The 24,058-nt window shown below is 47.0% G+C and overlaps 1 protein-coding gene across 1 annotated transcript in view; it reads right to left on the bottom strand.

Annotated features, from left to right (window-relative positions):
* Positions 1-5,842: 5,842 nt before the first annotated feature.
* CASZ1 (castor zinc finger 1) overlaps positions 5,843-24,058 on the bottom strand; it is a 55,769-nt gene continuing 37,553 nt past the window's right edge. The window contains exons 11-19 of the mRNA XM_062507689.1: positions 21,588-21,748; positions 19,012-19,134; positions 18,151-18,486; positions 17,229-17,427; positions 16,550-16,721; positions 14,017-14,165; positions 11,949-12,183; positions 10,294-10,587; positions 5,843-7,098 (exon numbers count right to left, since the gene is read on the bottom strand). Of these exons, the coding sequence (XP_062363673.1) occupies positions 5,843-7,098; positions 10,294-10,587; positions 11,949-12,183; positions 14,017-14,165; positions 16,550-16,721; positions 17,229-17,427; positions 18,151-18,486; positions 19,012-19,134; positions 21,588-21,748 (2,925 nt within the window). The remainder of the gene's footprint in view (positions 7,099-10,293; positions 10,588-11,948; positions 12,184-14,016; positions 14,166-16,549; positions 16,722-17,228; positions 17,428-18,150; positions 18,487-19,011; positions 19,135-21,587; positions 21,749-24,058) is intronic.

Raw genomic sequence — 24,058 nt, forward strand, 5'->3', positions numbered from 1 at the left:
ACCAGGCTTGGCAGGCACTGCTTTGCTGCTCCTGGGCTCTCTGGTGAAGGCAGAGAGGCACAAAGACCCAGCTGCTTCCGTGGGCTTGGGGAAGGGTAGAGCAGCAATGTTTTGACATGCACTTCAGCAGGACAAACAGCATGCAGTGCTGAGCAGGAATGGGTGCACAGACATGCAAACCCCTGCTGCTGGTGCAGCACCAGTTGCACTTCCAGGGCACTGCAGCCCAGCCAGGAGGGCAGCTGGAGCTGTGCTGTCCACGGGCAGTGCTGCAGCCTCACTGGTGACAGAGAACTTTGGGCAGGGTGGAGGGCATGGGGGCAGCTCCTGTGCACAGTAAGGTTGGGACCAGGACTGGGGATGGGAGCAGTGACCTGCCACAGAGGACGAGTTCTCATGTGCTTTAGAGCACATGAACTGTCAACATGCCCTTGTTCCTTCTTTTTTCCCCCAAAGTAACTTGCCTACTTCTCATAAAAAATGGCATCTACTGCCTGTCCCACTCTGCAGGAATGCTGGTGATGAGAGCCTGTGCTAGACCCACCTCCAGTGTGGGAATGCCAGGTCTAGATTAACTCCTGGGTCCATACAGTCAGGGGGGACTGGCTGTATGGAGTGTAGAGGTTTTTTTAGCCATTTTACTGTTCTTTTTCAGTCAGCCCTCCTGGCTCCTGGAGAACTCTCCCAAGGGCACTGTGCTGGCAGTGGGGCTGTCAGGACACCCTCCTGCCTGGACATCCTCCTCCCTGATGGCAGCCACTGGACATTTCCACTGCATGATGTGCACAGGTGACTGCAGCAGGAAAAGGCTACAGAGCAGCCAGGTAGGAATGCTGGCTCTTAGGTGTTGGATGCCTGGCATGCAGCTTTGTGTTCTTGCTAAGTTCTGTCAGAAGTATGTGGATGTCAGCATTTTAGTGGGGATGAGTAGATTTTCTACTCCTCACCTGTTCCATGCAGACAGGACATTTCATTCTCGCTCACGTCTTGTTTGAGTGACAAACTTGTGTTAATTGGGAGCTTTGATTTGTCACCATAAGGCTTTGGGGGGGTTACAGCCTGACAGTTCTACCACAGACCCCAACCCAGCAGCCAGAGCTTGGAGGCCAGAGTAGGAAGGGAAAAGTCAAAATGGGAACAGTCACATCTCTAATTCCATGTCCTATTTAGCAAGCTGTGGAACTGTGAGCTCATGCTCTCATGATGTCTGTGAAGGGCCCTGCTGGCAACTCAGATAAAACCTCAGGGCTGCTGGGAAACCTCAACACCATGCAGAGAGAATTCCCTTCACTCCACCTCCCTGGAGAATGGAGCTGCAGCAGTGCCTGTCCAAAGCACCCCACCTGCCCCAAACTCTTCAAAATGTAAACACATCCTCAAGCAAGAAGACAACTTGATCACTTAAAATTTTGGGGTTTTTTTTCCAGTTTTTATTGAGTGAAAATGTCAAACCTTGCATCAGTCATGCAAAAAAAAAAAAATCAAATAAATAAAACACATATATTAAATTTCTAATAGCACTAAATTCAAGTGGAAAAATATTCAGTTCTTAATAACGCAGGTGCTGAAGAGACCAGATTCAAGTAAATCAGAGCACACCATCCTGTTTAGGGTGTTTTTTTTCACTTTCTGCATTTTTGTCTCAAAACCTATATATATATCTATATATCTATATATATGTATATACATATAGATATATACACACACACATATATATGTGCATACATATTATTTTTATATTTATATATATACACATACATATTTATAAAACATTAAAAAGAGCATTGGTGGTTCAAGCATTTATTTCCCCCCCTCCCCCATGGAAAGAAAAAAAAACAACAACAAAACAAAATAAAATTACACATTTAAAATTCAAAATGAGCTAGCAATGGCTTATAGTCCTAGTGTGCAATATGGATATTACAAAAGGCTAGAATCCTCCCTCATTGTCTTTTTTTTATTTTTTGTTTTTTAAAGTTGGGTTTTTTTGTTTTTTTTTTTTGCTACATTGGAAAATTTTTTTGAAATTTTTTTTTCTTTACAAAATTCCTTCCACGCAGACTTTAATCCAGTTGAGTTTGTGGCTAGAATGAACAATCTAGTCAATAGTTTTTATTTAATTTTTTTGCTCTTCAGCAGTGAATGGTAGCAGAATCAGGAGGGTCCATCTCAAGGTTTACTATTGTTTGGTTTTTATCTTGTTTTGGACAAAACAGTTCCATTTCCTCTCTCCTCTTTTCCCTCCTTATAGAGCCAGTTGAATCTCCCTCTCTTTCTCTGGTCATTCTTTAGGCAGTCCCATTGATATGAGAGCTTGGAATGACAAACCACCTGCTCTGATGGGGTCCTTGTGCTGTCCAGGCCCTTGTTCAGAAAAGCACTTAAGCTCGGGCTTAAACCTGGGCCCACTCAGAGTCATCTGCTTAAGGGTTTTGCTGAATTAAAGCCTGAACATGGCAGAATAAAAGTCGGGTTCCACTTTCTTTTGTTGTTGTTGCAAACAGAGACAGCGTAAGAGTTACAGGAACAGGACTGGGAGAAGGACGGGGTCAGGCTGGCTGGTGGCCACTGTCCTGCCAGGTCCCCTAGCCCTGCTCAGGGGTCACCTCTAGCAGCAGCCTGGTGGGAAAGAACTCTCATTCCCTGCGCCAGCTCCTAGAGAAGAGTGACAGAAGTTTGGGAGAAGGGCTGAGATGTTGGGGAGAAGGTGGGTGCCTGGGGGAAGAAAACGGTGTGCATAGATAAACACGGGCCCTTCTGACACACTCAGCCACAGGGGACCAGGGACAGAGCCCCAGCAGCTGCTCCTGGCACGGGGTGTCCTGTCCAGCACTGCAGAGCCACTGGACACCTCTCACCCCTTCCTCCACACCCTCTGCTCTCCCCACTGCAGCCCAGCAGTCTGGGGCCACGTGGCAGGGGAGAGGTCACACAACCGTGAGCGGCCCAAGGGAGCCCCCTGCTCACCCCTGGCACCGGCTCCGTGTGCCCCTGCGGGGCTCAGTCCTGCTCCCACAGTCACTGACAGAGATCCTCTTGATTTTGGCCGTACAAAATAATCACATCTGCTTTGCAAGATGTGGCTTGTGTTAATCTAAGGATTCCTCCTGGAGCCCATCACCATACTATCTAAGTAGCTGAACACAGGGAAAATGTACAGGTACAGAACCTGCAGCAAATGCTAGTAAAGTAAAATCTTTTTGCCCCATCCCATTTTGAGAAATTCCAGGGCATCATTCATCATTCTGCCCCAGGAACGTGAGCTTCATTCTATTCAAGAATGGGGTTGTGCTAGGAAACACACAGCTGAGGGCAGGGGATATACCAAACAAAACAAAACCAAACAAACAAACAACAAAAAAAAACCCTATAAAAATAAAAGCCACACAAATAGCTGATAGAGTAAAAGAACTCCAAAGAATTAAATAAACTACAAACTAGTGATAATATTTCATTTGTTTTCATTTGTTTCATCTCTACAAAATTCAAGTTAGAGTTCGGAATCGTGCAGGTCTGGTCAGTGCTGGGAGTGTGAAGTCAGCCTCAAACCACAGCATTAAGGCCCCCCTCCCTTGCCACCCCTACAAACATACACTACATTGAAAGAGAGAAAAAAAAAAAAAGGATAAAAAGAGAGGAAAAAAAAGGAGAAAAAAAATTGCACACAATTAACCATATGTAAGGGCTATCCAGAAGGCAGGTGACACCTCCCCCTCCACCCCTTGGCATTGGTGGTTTCTCTTTTGTTCTATATATAGTAATAACCTTTACAGGAAAAATACTGTACAACTTTTTTTTTTCCTTTCCTTTTGAAACATTAGCTGAACATTCTGTCCCCACATTTACACAGCTGAGCTGCTTGTTTATAAATCAGACCTGATCTGCACCAGTTCCTTAGGGAAATAACAAAAAAAAAGAAAAAAAAAAGAAGAAAAAAATGCTACCAAAACTTCATGAGGCCTTTATCTGTTCAGGGGGAAAACAAATCCTGGGGATCCCTTACAGCTGAAGTGCTCATGGAGCTGAGGAGGGGAGAGGGTGTCTGCATGGTATTAAAAAAAAAAAAAAAGATTTTTTTTTTTTAAAGGACAAAGCTCAGACTAATCTGGTATACTTTAAAACTGGCACCAAAGTAACTCTCAGAATTAATTCATACTAGTCCCTCTGGTGCCCTGGTGTGTGTAGACAAGCCCTTGCAGGCTCAGGCAAGGATCCGGGGCCGAACAGCGACTGTCGCACCTGCCGGGCTCTGGGACAGTGCCCTGTAGTGTGTGCTCCCGGCCGGGCCAGGAGAAGAGCAGGGAAGAGCCTGGGGCCAGGGAGAGCCCAGGCTGCCGCAGGTCCCAGCACAGGGCAGCTGCAATTGCTTGTGCAGTGCCCGAGCCCTGAGCCCTGAGCCCTGAGCCCTGAGCCCTGCCAGAGCCCGTCAGGATGGGCCAGACCTGCAGCAGTTCCGAGCTGGCACCTCCCAGCCCGGCTCTGAGCTGGGGGTGCAGCAGGGTCTGTGACTGCAAAACCCAGCCCCGGGTCCTGCTGCAGAACGGGGCTGCCCCCTCCCCACCCCAGAGCTGAGCAGGGCGCGCCGGGGGCTCGGAGTCGCCCGAGATCCGCGCCCAGCGCAGCCCGGCGGGTCTGCAGCACGGGGCTGGGGACCAGGGCTGGGAGCTGCGACCTGTCCCGGTCCGAGTGCCTGGGGCAGAGCTGGGCCCTTGCTCAAGGCTGCTTTAGTGACCAGGACGCTCCTGTGCGAGCTGAGTGCTCCCAGTGCTGTGCCGTGGGCAGGGGCAGCTCACAGCCTCCTGAGATGGGGATACTGAAGCACCACAAAAACGCCTCATCCTCTGCAGAGAGGAAGCACCGAGGGGTTGGGATGAGATGGAACTGGATGGCAGAGTAACCCCAGTCCTCCAGTGTGACAGACCCTTTAAACTGCCTGCTATGTTCTTCCCAGGTTACTTCAGCTAAATCCCGACAGTCAGAACAGCAGGGATGAGGAGAGGTGTCCTACAGAGAAAGTGTAGACTGAGAAAGTTTTATAATATAAATAGCATTCAAAATTATTATCATTAACAGTAAAAAGGATCTGGAAGAACAGAGGAGTGTCCCATTCCCACCCCTGTTCATTCATTAATGCATCCTCCTTTATGTGACAATAAATACCCACTCCCACCCTGGCTGCCTGATGCCATTTAATGCTGGAGAAAGAAGGGGGAAGGGTGGAGAGAGAGAGCACACTCCTCACCCCCTCCTTCCCACTGGCAAAAGCTGAGCTACTTGTCTTTGTGACACCAATTCCTTTAATTTTATATATGTGTGTGTGTGTGTACATTATATATAGAGAGACACACACACAAATATATATTTCTATAATTCATTACCTCTTGTTCCCACCCACCCCCCTCCAAGAAGTGGAGATTATTATTATTATCGTACAACTGAAAACATGGAAAAATAAAACCCAGAAAGAAAACTGGGGGGATAGAGCCCCACCCATAAAAAAGGGTCCCCAGATGGGCACAGGCCCCACGCACCATGCAGGGAGCAAGGAAAAGCAGCAGGTACCCTCAGGGTTCATGTCCATAGAAAGGGTATTATTTTGCTGCATCCTGCCCCCTGGTTCCAGGATCTGTAGGATGGAGTGATGCAGCACCAGTCCTGCTGCAAGCCCATCTCTTTTGGGGCCTGGGGAGGAGCAGGGGTTTCCTTCCTTCCTCTCTCTCATTTGTGGCACGGAGTTCGTTTTTCATTTGCCATCCCCATCTTTGTTCTCGCCTCGTACGGGGTCCTCTTAGTAATTCTGTGTAGGAGAAAAACCCAACCACTGCCGTTGCTGTCTCTAGGACTAAGGAGAAGCTGCTGGAGCAGCGGTGGAGGCTGAGGCAGCAGCCAGAGCTGGAGCAGGGGCAGGGGCTGGGGCTGGAGTGAGAGCTGGCTCGCCCTGTGGCCTGGAAGCATCGCCACGGTCTGTGGAAGAAGCAGCCTCCTCTGGTTCCCCATCTTCTTTATTGGCCAGGCCTTCAGGGTCCGGCAGCGATTCTTCAGAATCTGTGTTCAGGTCTTCCTCCTCCTCATCCTCCTCCTCATCATCATCGTCATCCTCCTCTTCATCATCCTCCTCTTCTTCATTCATCTCCTCCTCATCGTCCTCCTCATCCTCTTGGGAGGAGTCGTCCTCGTCGTCGCCGTCGCCGGGGCCGGGTGTCCCCGCGCTCCCTTCCTGCGGGGCAGCCCCGGCTCCGCTCGGGGCCGGGCCCTCGCTGCCGTCCGCCGCCTTCTTGCTGAGGTCCAGCGAGTCACTGAGGCCCACGCCGGCCGCGTTCTGCAGGAAGAAGAGGGAGCTGTTGTTGTCAGTGCTGAGGTTGAGGGAGCTGTCCAGGCTGATGGAAGAGTTCTGGATATCATACTCAAGAGCGGAGTGGGCAAGGCCCTCGGGGCCAGGAGAGATGGCAGGCAGCTCCCCTCGCTCCTGCTTCTCGTGCTTGCGCTTGTGAGAGTCCATCTGTGACATCCCCACCACTGTGTGCTTGCAGCCAGGGTAGGTGCAGTGGAAGTGGGAGCATTTGAGTTTGTACTTGCAGTCAGGCACCTCGCAGTCCACGCTGGAGCTGAACTGGCAGAAGCCGGCGGCGCTGATGACATCCTGCTTGCCGTGGTGCTTGCGGTGCGCCGTCACCTTGGTGCTGTCAGTGCAGCGGAAGCCGCAGCGCAGACAGTGGAAGTGTGTGCTATTGCCAGAGAACTGACAGTCTGGGAAGTTACAGCTCAGCGAAGACTTGAAGCGTTTGAAATCGTCCAATACTAGGTTGTCAACACGGTCGTGGTGCTGGGCGTGCTTATACATGTGGGTGCGGCCGCAGAACTTGTAGCCACAGTTCTCCCGTGTGCAGTGGTAGTGGGTAACCTTGAGAGAGAACTGGCAGCTGGAGTCCTTGCAGTCCTCGTAGAGGTCGTAGCGCCGAAATCCCTCCAGCATCATCCCTTCATCCAGCATCTTGCGCGAGGACGCGGTCTTGCGGCGCTTGCCAAACGGGGACATGTCCTCAATAATCCAGAAACGCTTTTTGGCCCCCGAGGCAGTTGGCATAGTGATGGTGTTCCCTGAGGAGAGAAAGCGCAGAGCGGTGTTGCTGACAGCCGGGTCTCTCCACCTCCCAGCCGTCCTGGCAAGCTCCGTGTTTGCCAAGACACAAAACTGCAACTGCTCCCTCCCCGCAGCTCACCCCTCGAGCTCTGAGTGAGCCTCGACTCCAGGACTGGGGCTACCTGCTGCCTGCAGGACATCACTTCCTCAGTTTTCTGCACACCCTGCCTTGTCTCTGCTCTGGCAAACCTGATCTTGTACAAATGTTAAACTGTTGCATCTCTGGTTTGCTACTTTCTCAGTTTCTCTTGCTGCTTAACTAATCTCTAGTCCCATTTTCCTTTAAATCGGGCTTTAATAGGGAGGAGCTGGCATGTTCCAGTCCAAGGGCTGAGGTGCGTTGCTGTAGTTCACTGGGGTGGTAAAAGGAGTTGCACTGTGCTAAAAGCTTGTACGTGTGCACTGTTTTCCCCTACCCAGGCTCTTGGAATACACTACAATTGCCAAGGACAGGCAGGAAGTGAAGGAAGATCCCGTGCGTGATTAAAATTGCAACGGGGGAGGGGGGGTGTGTGGAATTTATAGAAACAGGATGGACTTTGGCCAGGAGACTGCAACATCCCTCACTGTAATGAGCCTACATATTACAATGAGAGCACTTAGAAAGACAGATGGACAGATGTTCAATGGGGCTAATTCTCATCATCACTAGCCAGTGGACTCTGAGAGAAAATACCAGTTCTGCAGCATTCCCTTGGGTCTCAAAAATTCCATGATGCCCCTAGTATAAATAAAGATCCCTCATCTATCTTCCACTTGGATTCACAGGGCCAGCATAACTGGCTACTGCTCATGTACCCTAGGATCCCACTGACATCAAGGACTCAACCTCAATGTACCTATTAACTTTTTTTCTTCTCTGCTTGCTGCTTCCAGAATCAGCCCACAATCTCCAGTATCAACATGCAGCACAGACAAGGTTGGAGGCAAGAATTTCTCACCAGCTGCAGAACTGTGAGTGTAATTAGAAATTACAGCTTGCAACTATCATGTACTTTTTTTTTTTTTTTTTTAATACTCTTCCTGCTGAAACTGCCATCTTCTTAAAAGAGGCACAATTTGTGACACACAGTGCATGGGCCCTGAGAACCCAGAGCAGTTTGCATCCTTGTCTGGGGGACTGAAGGGACAGCCTGGTGTAAATCACCTCCTTTCTGGCAGGTGCACAGCTACTACAGGTAACCACCCTTCAGGAGAAGGTGGTGACCACTGAAGGAAACCTTCCACACAAGCCAATGGCAGTGCTGGCAGGAACCTCCTCTCCCACATGGCTGGGCTGTACAGCTTGTGGGATAAGCAAAAGAACAGAAGGTTTTTCTACACCATTTGTTAATGGCTCTTGAGCTCAGACTCAGGACAGCAACTTAGGTCATCCATGGTGAGACCAGCTGAGTGACACGATGGAAACTGCATGCTAGGGCTGATTTAACCAGCTACCAGGGAAAGAATAACTTTCTGCCACTGGAGATTTGAAATTGGCAGGCTCTTAACTACAGAATCTGTGACCAATTTACTCTCTGCTCCCTGCTAAACATCTGGTATTGTAAAATCCAGTTCTCCACTCCCAGCCAACATGTGTAAGTGCAGTGGAGCCCGGACAAGTCACTGCTGTCCACATTAACTCATTTTAATAAAATTACAGCCAGACCATCAAGTTCCTTAGCATTAATTAATTAATTCTCATACTGTTTGTCTTTGGACAGGAATATGGGATAACCCCATCTTAGAGAAAAGACTATGGATGGGAAATAAGTAGAATTTAAATTTTACTTTAAAACTCTGTATCTAGACAACTTTTGAAATAGTTCGAACAGATGTGCTTAAAACTTTAGTTGAAAACAGTTCTGTTTTCTCATCCAGGCAAAGTTTTGGAGTAAGGGCATAATGAAGAGAGATGACACCTTGCTGCACTCTCCTCTTCTGCCAACGTTCAGATCTGATCCCCACCAAATCTCAATGGTGTTTTCCATAAGCTTATTTCTTTAACCACTAATAATGTCAGCATTCACCAAACTATACCAAGGTAAAAACAGAAGACACTTAAAAATATTTGATTAGAGGAAGCACAGCACACGGTTAAAATGTTTCAGGCTGCATGCAATTCAGTTTAAAAAGAAGCAAAGACAGAGTTTCTTTGTTAATTGGCACACACTGCTCTGGACAAGACAAGGATACTTCTCCTGCCAAGTCCCTTGAGAAAAACCCATGAACTGGAGTTGGAAACCTGTGAAGTTGGCCTTCCAACCATATTCCCAACCACTGACCTTGGATTTACATATTACTAGAACTGGCAGGAAGAATGACTGGGACATTTGTAGGCTGCCAGACGCCTCTTAAGTGTGAACTTTAAGCACAAAGATGTCCTTAATTAACTAGAAAAGAGCTAAGAGTTGAAGCCAAAAATGAGACACACCCTAAAAGCCATTCCCAGATGGAATGAGAATACCCAGCCTGAGACATCTCTGATCTTAGTCACACATGGAAATCATGGCAGTTTAAAATTGAAATCTATCTGTATTTTCTGCAGCTGATTAGAGCAGATATAAATAACGAGTGTGAGAAACAGCTTGACCTGTCTGATGATGTCACCATGTGACACTGCCTGCACTTCATTCCTCATCCTGGGAAGGCACCCCCGAACTTTGTGGCTTCATATGAAGTTTGGAAGATCAGTTGACACACAGGACCTGGGTACCTCATCAGACAGTCACCTGCTGAGATGTGTGCAGCACACTATGGCAGGCACTGGCCTGGGTAGCCTGGAAGATCTAACCAAGAAGTCCAAGTCCCATGAATGCCACATGAGCAAAAATTTGCTCTGTGGCCACTTTGAGGTTACTAAGACACTGAAAATGAGTGTTAACTGTGGATTTTGTTACGTTTTTCTCACAGTTAGGAACTGGTGGCAATTGCTCTCAGTCTTCCATCCAAATGTCTGTGAATGATTTGCTGTGGTTTGTTTCCCCTTGGCTGTGGTTACTGTGTCAGCAAGGGAAAGGAGCAGGCACGGCTGGGCCCTTGGATAACATTTGATAAAGCACAGAGTGACCTTTGCTGCTCTACTGACCCAAAGGTGCAGAGAAAAAACGTGGGCAGGGTGAGCGGGGACAGAGCTGGGCACAGGACATGGAGAGAAAGCAAAGAAGTGTTACCTGCTGCATCCTGCACTAAGGGAACGTCACTTTTTACTGGAGTTGGAGTGGCAATGATGGGCGAGAACCCAGCGGTGCTGGCGGCAGGCATGACAATGCCTCTGCTGGCTCCCAGAGTGGCACTGAGCAGGGAGTAGGAGAGACAAGATGGAGAGAAGAGATAGGGCAGGGTGGGAAGGGGAGACCTAAGCAGGGCTTGTGAGAAAGATGGAGGCAGAGATGATGGTGGAGGTTGTGGAGCAGTGTGGGTTGCATCATCGGCAGCAGCAGTAGCAGTAGAAGGAACCAGGCAGCCTGGAGAATGTGGAGAGAAAAAAAAGCAGAAAAAAAAAGGAAAAAAAAACAAAAGAAAAAACAATAAACCAAAACCAAACCAAAAAAAAAACAACAAAACAAGAAACAAAAGAACTGAAATGAGAACCCAAGAGCAGAAGCATATGATGAAAATGGAAAATACATTCACAAATGCATGGAAAAGAACTGCAACAGAGAAGAAACAGAAGGTGAGGAATTGACAGCACCAGGAAGAGGGGAGTTGTCTCTGCAGGAGGTAAGGTGGCCTACACTATGGGGGAAGAGACACAGGCTTTCAGACAGGAATTCTGGATTCATTTGGTCATTCTGGTCCTTGCTCATCTATAGGGCTGCTGCCTGCTTCAGTTAACAGCTGGGAGGGTGCTCCAGCACCTGGGACAGGTGGAGGTGCTCCCTACCTAGAGAGCTTGGAGGGGCATGTCCCAGCACTTGGGCCACTTCTGGCACGGAAGAGAGTGCCAGAAACCACTGCCCCATCAGAACCCCCTGGAGCTGCCATGATATCATGGGGCCATGACCCAGCAGTGCTCCTACAACAAGACTGCTGTGCTGGCCTTTACCTGGGGTGGGAAAGAAAACAAGGAAAATGTGTGTGGAATTAAAGCAAACTGAGGCAGCCCATGCAGAATATCCCATTTAACCCTGGAAGGGCAGCTGAGAGATCCCTGGTCATCACTCCATGATGGCAGAATTCCTACCAGGTATCTGACTCCTGACAAGTTGATCCTGTAATGCAGGGCAGGGGGAAATGGCTCTGCATGACCCTGGCAAACAGGGCAGGAACTTACTTCCCAGAAGAGGGGATGAAGGGGGTCTGCTCTGTGCAACTGCACAAAGGGGAACAAGAGTGTTTGGGTGAGGAAGGGAGCTCAATGAGCTGCTTTTAGATTTTGCTTTCTGAAGATGTGATAGGTTTTATGCCCTGTGTATGTCGTATCTGCTGTTGTGCTTCACCAGTACAGTAAAGGGCCTGACTTCAGATGCTGCTTGAGGAAACACAAAGAGGTACCAGAGGAAATGCCAAGTATAGAAGGGGCCCACAGATCTCTTTTTTTTTTTTTTTTTTAATCAGCTATTAAAGTAGACCCAACTGCAAGACCCAGGATAAAAAACTCTCTTCATGGGAGGATAAGGGTTCCTGGATGTTCCTGCTAGTTCCTGGATGCTCGAGGTTTATATTTTCATGGGTGCTGGAGAGAGCTGGGTTAGTGTGAGGCACTACTGAAGTTGGCACAGTGTGTATTTTAAGGCCCGAGTGGCCCTTGGCCTCCTTTTATGAGTTTATCTCCCAGGAGAGCAGGCAGCTGATGATCCATTTCACACACACCCTTCTCCCTTACCTGCTGAGGTGCTTTCATTGCCCACTGGAGTGCTGGAGCAGCTGCGGTCCATGTTGGAAGATTCAGAGGAGATACCCCCAGGGCTGCAGCCAGTGTAATCCATGTACTCTTCTGTTTCAGTGTCCATCATGCTTGGGGGTCCCTGAAAGGAAGCTGGGGTTCCTGATGAGGCTGGGCTGGGTGCCATGCTGCCAACCTGGGGGAGATTTTCATTTCTTGGAGTGTGGCCAATAACCTGCAGCAGGAAAACAAGACAGGGGCTTTTACACCAGAAGCAAGACACCAGGACCAAACCCATCTATCTGCACACTTATCTCCCTCTGCCACAGTTCATGAGGGATAGCTGGCACATGCTTGTGAGTGGAACCCATGGCACTGGGGCCAGCAGCATGAATCCTCCTGCACTTGGAGCTCAGAGCATTAAACCTGGCACATGCATCCTGGTATGTGAATTGTGCTGCACTGGGGAGCTGGGAGTGTTAATCTTGGCACCAGCATCCTGGTGTGTGGATTCTGATGGTTCACGAAGAGGAGGTGTTAATGTTGGCATTGCCCCCTCGCTGTGTGGGTCCTGCTGCAGTCAGATGCTGGAACCATGCCTGAGCCTGTCAGTGCTGAGCCCCTGCAGTGGGGAGCACAGACTGACACCAGGGCCACGTGTGGGGAGCCCTGCAGCTGCAGTGGCCTGGACAGGTCCATGGGTAGGTCAGACACTCCAGGAACTGCCTACAGAGCACTAGGGCAGGGGAGAAACTGAGGCTTTCATTTCAATTCCAAAGGCAGTCCAGCAATCTGCTCAGCTTTGCCACATGCTGTGAGCTGTGGTTTCACCCTCAGTGTGCTGCTGCTCCATGGGCTGAACACAGCAGTACATCTGGACAAGTGCTGTGTGCTCCCAGGGCTGCTCAGGCCACTGCTCCTATTTGTCATTGCTAAGTGGCACAGAATTGCCAGTGAAAGAAGATGGAGGTTAAACACAGCATTTTCTGCCCAGCATGCACTAGAACTCTTAGGGTTAGACTCAGCATATGCCAGAAGAGTAGTGAAGACAACTTTATTTGTGAAATCTTCCTAAGTCTGATTCTTGTACCCAAACTTTTTATTAGAGACCAAAAGCTGCCACAACAGCAACACCAGTTCCTTAGCATCTGTGAACTCATTAAATCCAGCAGCACTAGACTTGAACAGTTCACTTATTGAACAGTTGTTAATAACTAACAAGGACCTCTCATTCCCATGTTGTGGAATAAAAGAGGGCTCTCATCTTGCTTCTACAGATGGTCTCTTTTGTTTTCCATATACCAGATGATGTTCTTAGGGTCAGATCAGCCACAGGCATTCAAATAAAGACAGCTTGTTTCATCTCCCAAGCCAATGGCAGCTAAACATCTAAAGAATAAGAACAAGTGAGTGGTGGCAGGGATGCTGTCCTTTGGAGCAGAAGCTCAGTGCTGCAGCTGAAACTCTTCCATTTCTTCAGGAAACAAACGGACCTAATCTGCCACTTGCTCTCTGTGTTAGTAAAGAGACAATTGCATCACTCTGCTACTTCCTCAGAGAGGACAGGGAATGCCCCAACTAAATCCACATCAACAAGGGAAGAGAAATGTCAAGATTGCAACTTGTCCCATCCTAGGTGGAAGGAACAAATAATTCTTTATATATGACAGGAAATATTTGCTTTAACCAGTGCGTTCAATTCTTCCACATCCTAAGCACGTTAATTTTAATAAGCCAATTGTATTTGTATATGTTCAAAGACTTGGGAGAGAGTGCAAGTTATACATATGAGTATTTTAGTGTTATCCTTCTCAATTTTTTCTACAAAATTACAAGGAAAAGCTGTTTGCACTTAGAAGTGCTTTGCAATCTGTGCTTCATCATCTTTACTCATCTGTAAGTTCAGCCAGGTAAAGCTATCTTGGTGTACTCCCATTTCCCAATAGCATCCCCCAGTGCAGACACACATCCCTTGGAATCTGGGTACAAGCCTTGGCACTGCAGCAGCTCTGCAACCAAAGGGGCCAACACTGCCTGTGGATCTACAGCTTCAACAGCAAGGAGCTACCTGAGTAGGAACACGATCAAAGTTCTTCCCCAGCATCCTTCTCATGTGCTTCCTGGCATGGGATGTCATTTGGTGCTTGAGCAGGAAGGAGAACTGGCAGCCCTCTCGGATGCAGTGGAAATGGCTGTTCACCTGGTTGTATTTGCAACCTGCAGACACAAAAACCATTTTATGTTGCACATGAAGGTACTGAGAGGGAAGATGATTGGACAGGACAAGGCTGCTGTCCACGTGGATTTCTGATGGACTGAACATTATCAGTGCCTGTGGGTTATTCAGGAACAGTCCTGAATGAAAAAAACTCAAACCCACAATCTACAGCCTGCCGAGCAACTGCAAGAGAGGATTACTGCATACAGAAATCTAGGACAGGAGCCTAGTCCCATCCCTCTTTGTGCCATTATAAAGGCAGGAACATTGCCATTACATCTAGTAGTGCCTAATGCTCTTCAGTCTTAGCTAGTGCCTTTTCTTTTGCAAGACCAAAGCCAGGATATTTAGCTGTATCATAGAAGCTACAATCAAAATACATGCTCATAATTAGATTAGAAATTAAAAGTTGTTTTTCTTTGGTTTCCCCCCCTCTAACTGTGCTCTAAGAAAATCAGTCTCCTGCCAGCTCTAGCTCTGGACAGTGTGTGTGCTCAGGTCAGACAGAATAAGCCAGAAGTGTTTACCACCACTCCAAAACTGTTGTGTAATAGAGGCAGCTACTGAACAACAAGCAGTTCACATGGCTTCTGGCACACAGCACTTCACACGTTCTGCTCCTTGTGGCCACAGCCACGTGTGCCAGGCGTGCACACACCAGTAACAACCCCAAACAGCCCCACTGCAGAGCTGATAAACAATGGCTTGTCACAGTTCAAACACAGATACATCAGTGATCAGGATCTGCTGTTCCACACCCTCCCTTGGCCTTACCCTCAGACACACGCAGGTAGAGATCTACAGACAGGCTCGCTTTGACTTATCTATCTACATCCATCCACCTTTACTCATATATGTGCATGTTTCACCCCTCCCCAGTCATACACACTTACATAATCATACACGAACAAACATACATTGAAAAATCTATCTTGTGTGTTTGTTCAGAAACATTCACAGCCCTTAAAACAAGTCACTGCTTTCTGCACCTGCTATCTATAAATACACAACATAAACTCCAGGGACGTACACAGATGTAGAAATGAATCCCCATGTTGGTAAAACCATACACACCTATGCCATTCCACCATGCTGCCTCTATCTATGCAGGCAAATGAAGGGTTCTGGTTAAATGTGTATCTACTGCACAGCAGGGCCAGCCAGGCAAGTGCACATGCTGCTGGATGCTTGTACCCCATCCTCCCAAACCAAACACTGCTGACACATGCAAAGGCTGCAGCTGCCTCGCTGCCAAACAGCTCCTGACTCACCCAGCTCATGTGGAGCTGACAGCCAGTGTTTCATGTGTGGGCCAAGAGTGTGTTTGTTCAGGTCCCACTTTCCCTCCCCAGCCCTGTGCTCTGGGACTGGGAACAAACAGTGCTGCAGGACTGGAACACTGTCACAAAGGGCAGGTGAGGGCTCGCCTGTTGCCAGGGTATCCCTGTGGGCTGGTGTCATGTATCACTGTCCTGCTTTGTCTAACCCCTGCTATCACCTGAAACACCAAAAGGTGAGTAAATAACAGCTACTGCCATGTGTAAATAGGACCTAGGTAGGTACTGGCTGTGGTGTGTTGACACTCATTACCCTGGTTACCACAAACAAACTTCCATTTGGGTACAAATTCTTGATGCATTCAAGGCTGAGAAGTTTTGCTCTGGCTACTGTGGCTGTTTTCCTGCAGTGGGAAGGAACAGCACCCAGAGGTGCAATTCTGAACCTTGTCTGGTTCCAGCATTTGTTCCAAGCAGGAGTGACAGGGAAGACTGGGTCTGTGATGCTGCCAAACCACAATGAGAAGGTTTAAGTGAATCCCAGGCAGTTCAGGATAGAGGCTGTCTTTAGGAATTCCCATTCAGAGTCCTGGATTTCAGTTCTAGGTACCTCCAAAGGAATCCATTCTATTTTCTGTTGTGCATCTGTTTTACCAGCTTTACACTGGAGGCTGTGGAGAATGGGTTTGGAGAGAGGAGAGTAGCTTACTACATGTTCTGTCCATCTCTCTCTGGCCATTTGACTTTCAATACACTGCACTAGCACTGGTTGTGGAAAAAAAATATTCCTAAGAGCACCCTTAAATTTCACCCAACACAAGCAGACAGAAACCAGGCTCTGACAACTAGATATAAAGAAGAAAAAAGAGGAAGCTGTATGTCCAGACAAATTCATACACACAATTCTCTATAATACAGTTTCTATTCATTTACCTTGGGTCTATTTGTGAAAACAACAGGACAGACCAGGAACTGCTTTTTGTTTTGTTACCTTTCTTGGTTTGTGATTTAGTGACCAAATACCTAAACATAACTTGCAGGCTCCAACTATGGCATTCTTGGCCTGGACATGGGACATGGCACGTGAGAAACGGGACAGAACTCACCTAATCTGCCACATTCTTCCCGCTTGGTGAAGTACTTGAAGCCATTGGCTGCCCTCCTCTCTGCCTTCTCATGTTTTTTCACGTGCCAGGGCAGCTTGGTGGTGATGTTGGTGACAAAGTAGCAGCCGGGACGCAGACAGTGGTAATGCCCTCGCATCCGGAATTCACAGTGCTGGAGGGGAGCACACAGACAGACAGCTTTAGGCAGGTCTAAAACCAGTGCACTCTCAGCTGCCTGCTACTACTGTTCTCCCTTCTGACGTGTCAGAGGGGCCTGCACTGATACTCAAAACCCCATTGTATCTTCCACAACCTTTTCATATTGCTGTCATGTACTCTGCAATACACTATTCTACATTGAAATATCCAAAACTTACTCATGGCTTTCCCTGGATTCATCACAAATTCATCACAGATTTTTATTCCATTTCATCCTTCTCAGATTATTCTCACTCCCTTGTCCACTTCACCCGAGTCAAAGAAGCACAAAAGCATCATGATTTCCCATTTGATAGAAACCAAATGTTTTTCCAAACCACATAATTATGACTTCCACGGTTCTGTAGTAACGCCAAGAAAGCCACACACAGCCTCACATCCTGCTGGGGAGTCAGTCTACCTGGTCCTTCATCTCCTTGTCCCCAGTGCTGCCAGAACACTGCTCTGGAATGGCTCTTACCTGGTTTGGACAGAGACACTGCAGGGAGTAGTAAGCAAACTGGTCTCGCACATTCACCAGATTATTGTTGGGGTTGATGTGGTCCAGGCAGTGGGATTCTGCTTTGCCAGAGGTTTTGCACACATACTTGCAGTTCCCAAAGAGACAGTGGAAGTGGAATTTGTTGGCGTACTTGCAGTCTGTTGCCAAGCAGGGATCACTGGAACACATCCAAAACCCAATCATCACCTTCACTCATTTCACACATTTGTTTCTTTGCCAAGATTTAATTCAAGGGGAGCCCAGCTGAAGTCTCTGTTCCAAACATGGCCCACAGATTTCCCATAGCCACCTTCCTCTTCAGGGAAATTGAAGCTGGCAACATTACTGCAATTCTACCCAGCTACTGCACTTCCTTGAACAGGATTAATAGAGCACAGCAATGCACGGTGGGTTCTGTAGTCTTTGAGGGCCACTTTTCCAACTGAAAGGTCAAAGGGAACACAACTCTTGGGCACGGCCACTGCAGGATGCCAGGGCTTTCCCTGATCTGACAAAACCAGCACTGCCCCTCTCATCAGCTAGATGGGTTGGGTACCTTCTGCCCCCCACTCAGTCCATGGATTTCTGGCCCAATAACCCTTCACTGTCAAACATAATGCAAAGACACCTGCATTTCTGCACAGCTTTTGCAAGGGATAGAGCAGGGATCCGTGAGAGATCACAACCTTTATTTATCTTCTAAACTCATGCCTAAAAGTGCTCTCAGTATTTCCAAGACTTTACAGAAGCAAGTTTTCTGTGAGGTCAAGCCCTGAGTACTTTTTAGACAGGTTCCTCAGTGAGGGGAACAGAAGTGGAATATTGCAGCTCCAAGGAGAGGTACAGAGGAGATTGCAAGGCTGTGGAGGATAGAAGGAGGCAAACAGCTCCTAAAACTTACTTCTCCTGGAACTGGAGAAATCCAGGTTTGACCTGAGGCTTGGCATTCTCCAGGGAAGTCGTTGCCAAGGGTGAACCTGCCAGGTTAGGCACTGATGCTGGGATCTGAGGCATCTGGGGTATGGTTGAAGCCAGCTGCTTCCAAGCAAGTAGTGTGGGAGCAGAGGGCATAGCAGCTGGATTTGGAGTGGGCACGTCGAGGGCAGGAACACTGGACATGGTGGCAGAAGCAGCAGATGGTGATGAAGGGGCCAGTGAAGCCTTACTCTCAGTAGCAGTTGAGAAGGGAGACTCAGAGTTGCTTTTCACAGTTCCACCTTCAGTTCGGAAGTGAAAACTGCAAAACATGATACTGATTCAGACATAAATTCTTGACCATTTCATGTAATTTGATTAAACATCAACGAGAATGTGGCAGGAGCCTGTAAACAAATTGGTGGGGATAAATCCTAAAAGGGGCTCTGGTGACTTTGAGGTAAGATTTAGGGCCCTCCAAAACCATCTATGAAGAGAAAGGAAATCATTAAGATGGGTGGAGACAGAGGCCAAACCCTGTTACAATTAGAGAAACCCCAGAATGACTGCAGTCACTGAGATCAGCTGTGGGGAGAAGCCAGTCTTTTCCTGCAGTGAAGCACAGGGAACCATCCAACAGCAGAGATCAGCTGTGCCAGCAGATCTGTCTTAAAATTTGCAATGTCTCCTTCCCTAGAGGCCCTTCAGACTCAGGCCCATGGATGGCCACTGAAGGCCTCACTCATCCTCTCCTTGGACACTCCATTCCCTTTAGAAGCAACCTGGGGTGGTCTGGAGCTGTAGTGAGCATTGCAGAGCTTCCTCTGCCTCCTGCTCTCCTGCTTACTTGGCGTGCTTGATGGCTCCATCCAGGGTGCTGAAGAGGGCCCCACATTCCTCCACCACACAGTGGAAATGCACCTTGTGGAGAAAGTCACACTGGGCATCACAGAAATCCTTGGTGCCAAACCTGGCCAAAACAGACAGGCAGACATCTTAGGGAAGCAGCAATTACAGCCTGGACTGCAGAAATACTGCAGAGCACCATCCCTGATGTACAGAACAACAACCCTGCCATGCAAACCCCAGAGTAAAACCCACCACGTTATCCAAGACATGTCTTGTCTTGGGGCAGATGGCCAAGAGGGCAAAACCAGCTCAGTGTGGTGTCACTGCCCACCCACTGCTGAGATTCTCTGGACTTAACAAGTGCAGCACAATTACATGTAATATCAGGAAACTCCAGAATCACAGGGAATCAAGAAAACAAGTAAGAAACACTGGCAGGAAGGATTTGAAACTTAACAAGGGAATCTTGCATAATTAAGGTACAACAAACTACAATTGCTCTGATGAGCAGGAAAGCAAGAAACAAACAGCAGCCTGTATGGTCCCAGGAGGGACCTCTCACCAGTGGGAGGGTAAAGGAAAGAGAAAAAAAACTTGTACTGGAGAAGGAAGGTCTGTGGATCTACAACCTGTGCTGTCAGTAATGGCTTACAGGGAGAAGAAGAAGGGAAGTAATTGTGGGGTAAGAGAGAAGAAACCATGTTATTGCAAACTAAAGGGGCTGTTTTATGAGAGACAAGAAGTGCTGAGCCTAGAAAGAAGGCCTCCCAGAAAAAGGGAGATGAATCAAAAATGGCTGCATTATAAAATTTGCTTTGGATGAGAAAACTAAAGACAAAGCAGAGACTTTAGGATGTAGTGAAGATCTTCTAGAAAAGCAGATAAAGGGACTTATGCAAAAAATACAAAAATGCACAAATCAGTCAGTCTGGATGATGTATGTCCTGAAGTGCAATGGAAATTAACTCCCAAACTGATTACATTACCATTTGCTAGTTTTTAAGCCATAGAGAAGTAGGAGGTACTACATAAGTGGGGAAAAAAAAAAAAGACATTAAAGAGTCAAGGTACTGGTTCTTTCAGGGGAAAAAAAAAAGACAAGTCATCTTTGGCAATTATCATACCTCTGGCCTTAACTTCTCCTTCCAGTAAAGTAAAGGAACAAATATTAAGAGGGAGGAGAAAATCATTAAACATCTAGAGGATAAAGGAACCATGAGCAATAAACAGCATCAGGATTATAAAGAATAAATCTTGCCAGACAAATTTAATTGCTTTTTTTGATAGAATTACAAAATTAGTGGATGAAGGGATGCAATATATTTGGATTTTAGTAAAGCATTTGATTCAGTCTTGCATATGCTTAGAATTAATTCCAACTGGCCTGGATGCAATGCCACCTCATGGCTTGAAACTGGCTGAGGGACCATAAACAAAGGCTGGTGACAACAAGCACCACACTGAGCCAGGAGGAGGAGGCATTGTGTGAGTGCTGAGAGGGGGACTTGGGTTAGCCTGAGTTTACTGAACATCTTAATTAGTAATCTAGGAGTAAACGGCGTGTTTATGAAATCCACAAAGATACTCAACTGGGAGGAGGTGGCAGAACCAGTGCAAGAGGAGAAAAAGAGCACAGAGAGGCTTGGCAAGACAAGGGAGAAGGTGCAGAACAGGAGAATCATGTTTGGAAACACACAACAAATACACCTGGGCATGGAGGGTGTTTTACACACTGGGGACTCACTAAACAACATTAAAAGCAATTCTGTGTCACAGGATGATGAACATGGAACCCTACATTACTCCGTGCAGACACAAACAAATTGTGAGCTGCCTATTTGGGGGCAGGAAGCTTGTTCTGTTGGGAGGGGGGCAATTCTGCACCATCTGGGAACACCAGGAAAGCAACAGGACCTGCAGGCAGAAGGGACTAATCCAGAGACAGATTAAAGGAAGTAAGTAAGCCTGGTTAAATGGAATGCTGGAAGTTTGTGAGTGTCTGAAAGGGCTGAACTCCAGCTGCAGAGAGGGATGATCTGCTGTGGTTCAAGGGGATATAAACAGCTGCAACAAAACTACAAGAAGTGGAATTCAGGCAGCTTACCATGGAAAAGATTGTGACACTGAAACTTTCTAGGTGGTAGAATAATGCTCCCAGAGGCCAGAAAATAGCCACACTGCCTGGTGGAATAACAACCAGACTGGACAAAATGCAAATGGACTGCAGGGAAGGATCTCACACCAGCCAGGGGTTGGTGGACTAGAAGATCTTCTAGTCTTCTCCATTACAGCCTGTGATTTACAAAGTGTGCACTGGCATTTGCAGGTGACTCTGTGCTGGAGCACAGACCCACGTGTCTGCCTGAGTGTATCTGTGTGTGCTCAAAGCACGTGTCTGTCTGGGCATGCATGTGCATATGTCTGTACGTGGGTGAGCTTTGCATCTGCTCCATTTTCTGAGTCTCCCTTCCTTTACATTGAACAGAACTCTGTGTTCAGGGTGAGCCAGTGAGGCAGCCACTTTGCAAAGGAAACTTTTCCCTTTCCTCCGTGCCCAGCTCCACCTCCCCTTACCGGCGCAGGTACATCTTCCACGGCTCCGAGAGCTTCTCCTGGACAAGTGCCTTCACTGCCTTGCCCAAGTACTGCGTTGGCTCCACAGCCCCAGCCTGGCTGCCTTCGCCTTCTGTCTTAATGTTCAGCAGGCTGCCAAGGCTGACACTGGTCTTGGACATCTGGAACAAGAGCACAGACACTGCATCAAGCCCAGCACACAGCCACAGCCAACAGCCGCCCCCAGGACTGTCCCAGACAGAGCAGTGTCTTCAAAGATCAAAAGAGAAGACAAAAAGTGTGCAGGCTGCTCCAACTGCATCAGCAGAAGTTTGCTCTTCTGCATCTTCCACCCAGACATCATAATGCACTCAGGTGCCCACTGAACATTTTTTCATGGATCTCGTTAAAGTAATGAAGCATCATGTCTACTTTATCCACAAGGAAACTGAGCTGGAGAGAGACATCCCCTCTTTGACTTTGGAAAAGGGGTCTGGGCTTCAACAGTAGTAATAGTCCTGTGTAGCTCCAAAAAATTGCTTGTGGTAGAACTGGTAAACTCTAGTTTATTCAGTCATCTGATCCCAGCCACAAGGATATCTCTCCTTTAAAGTGACTATCAAGTATGTGTGAGGGTAAAAGGATGAAAATCTCATTCAGCTGGGGAAAAAATTCTGTCTCAAGTTCCTGGAAAATTCTTACTAACTTCAATAATAAAATCATGTCACTTTTCTGAGCTAAATGGACACATCCTTCACGAAGCAGGACCTAGACTCACAATCTGCATTGCATGAAAGTCTTCAAATACAATCTACACAGAGAAGGTCTAGAGGTCCAGGTGTATGATGTGCAGGATAGAAAAACGAAGTTACTCAAGCCTGCCTAGAGGGAAAATTTTCTTTCTGAATAAATGCACAATTTCCCAGACTCTTTCTTTCTCTGTTGTGCTCTCAATTACCTCCACTAACAACAGTGAATTTCACAGCATGAATAAAATGCAGAATTTAGCCCAATACTTGCAATAGAAACTCCACCCACTTGAGGGTCTAGAAGCCCTTTATAAATATCAGTTAATTAAGTCTGACAGCCCCCTAAATAAACTGCAATAGGCTACAGGAATCCTGGTTATTTGAGGCTCTCTTAATGCCCCCTGAAGGTAAAGCCCCTGCTGCTGTGTGGAGACTGCAACTCTTTATGGCTGGAGAAATGGCTGGAAATTCAGGTTGTGCTTCCACTGGAAATTCAACTTTGGTAAAGCGCTCTTTTTCCTAGAAAAACAAGGAAGGATTCCCCATGGACAGAAATTGTGTGTAGCAAGTGGAAGAAGCAAGTGTGATGTCTTCCAGAGCAGACTGAGCTTGACTCTGCAATCTTTAGTCTTGGAATTGGTTCCATCAATCACACACACAGTGGGCTCTACTCCTTGCTGGTTTCTCTCACTGGTTAATCCCAGTCCTTTAACCTGACTCCTGGTTTGCACCTGTGGTACGTTTGCTTTGCACAGCTTAAAGAGCCTTAGGTCAGACTGCACACAAAGAAATGCTTTTTTCTAAACATACACTTAAATCACCTATCACCCTGGAGATTTTTCAAGTGAAGTCTCCACTGAAAGAGAATTTTCCTGATCTGGGACCTTCAGAATGACTCATGACCCCAGAGAGCAGAGTAACTAAATTCATTTGCTCATTAAAAAAGACCTGCATATTTGGAATCACTAAAGGGACAACACAAAGGAACAAATAAGAAATTAAGTTAAAAAGGAAAAATCAAAACCCAACGTAACAGAGAGCCAATGGAGGAGAAAAGGGACATGAGGATAAATGCAGAAATTAAACAACACAGAGAAAAACAGTGATAAGAAAGAAAGGAGGTGGGAGATTACCAGGCAAAGTCACTTTGCCCTCTCTTGAGGGTTATATGGCCTTGATGCATGTAACACCCAGAGCCAAGGGGATGGCAATAGTTATGCCTATAAAACCTATCACACAGCAGAATATTAAAGCATGGCTCAAAGGGTGCCCTGATCTCTACTGCGGTTGTATACGCTGCAAAATTAATCTTGGTACAGTAGAATTTATCATGTGAAAGAGAAATATACATTTGAGGTGATGTATAATTTAACAAAAAAGTAAGGAAAAAGAAACTGTGCATGATCTAAAATAAATACTCCAGAACACAGTAAGGGGGACTCTGTTAGACACCATTACTGACATGAGAGAGACAGAAATTGATGATTTTGGTTCAAAACTTCTAATTTTTTTATTCTCTTTCATAAAAACAGATTATTCTCTCCCTCCTCAAATGAAAGAAAATGTTTTTAAGTAAGTAAACAAAATTAGTAAGTAAAAAAGGAAAATGAAAGAGAAGTTGCCAGGTTCTGGAAACAAAACCAAAACAAAAACAAACAACCCTCCCAAAAACAAACAAACAAGACCAAATCAAACCAAACAAAAAAAAAAAAAACCCTAAAACACCCAAACAAGAAAAGAAAA

The sequence above is a fragment of the Cinclus cinclus genome, chromosome 23 (genome assembly GCF_963662255.1).
Source record: "Cinclus cinclus chromosome 23, bCinCin1.1, whole genome shotgun sequence".
Taxonomy (NCBI): Eukaryota; Metazoa; Chordata; class Aves; order Passeriformes; family Cinclidae; genus Cinclus; species Cinclus cinclus.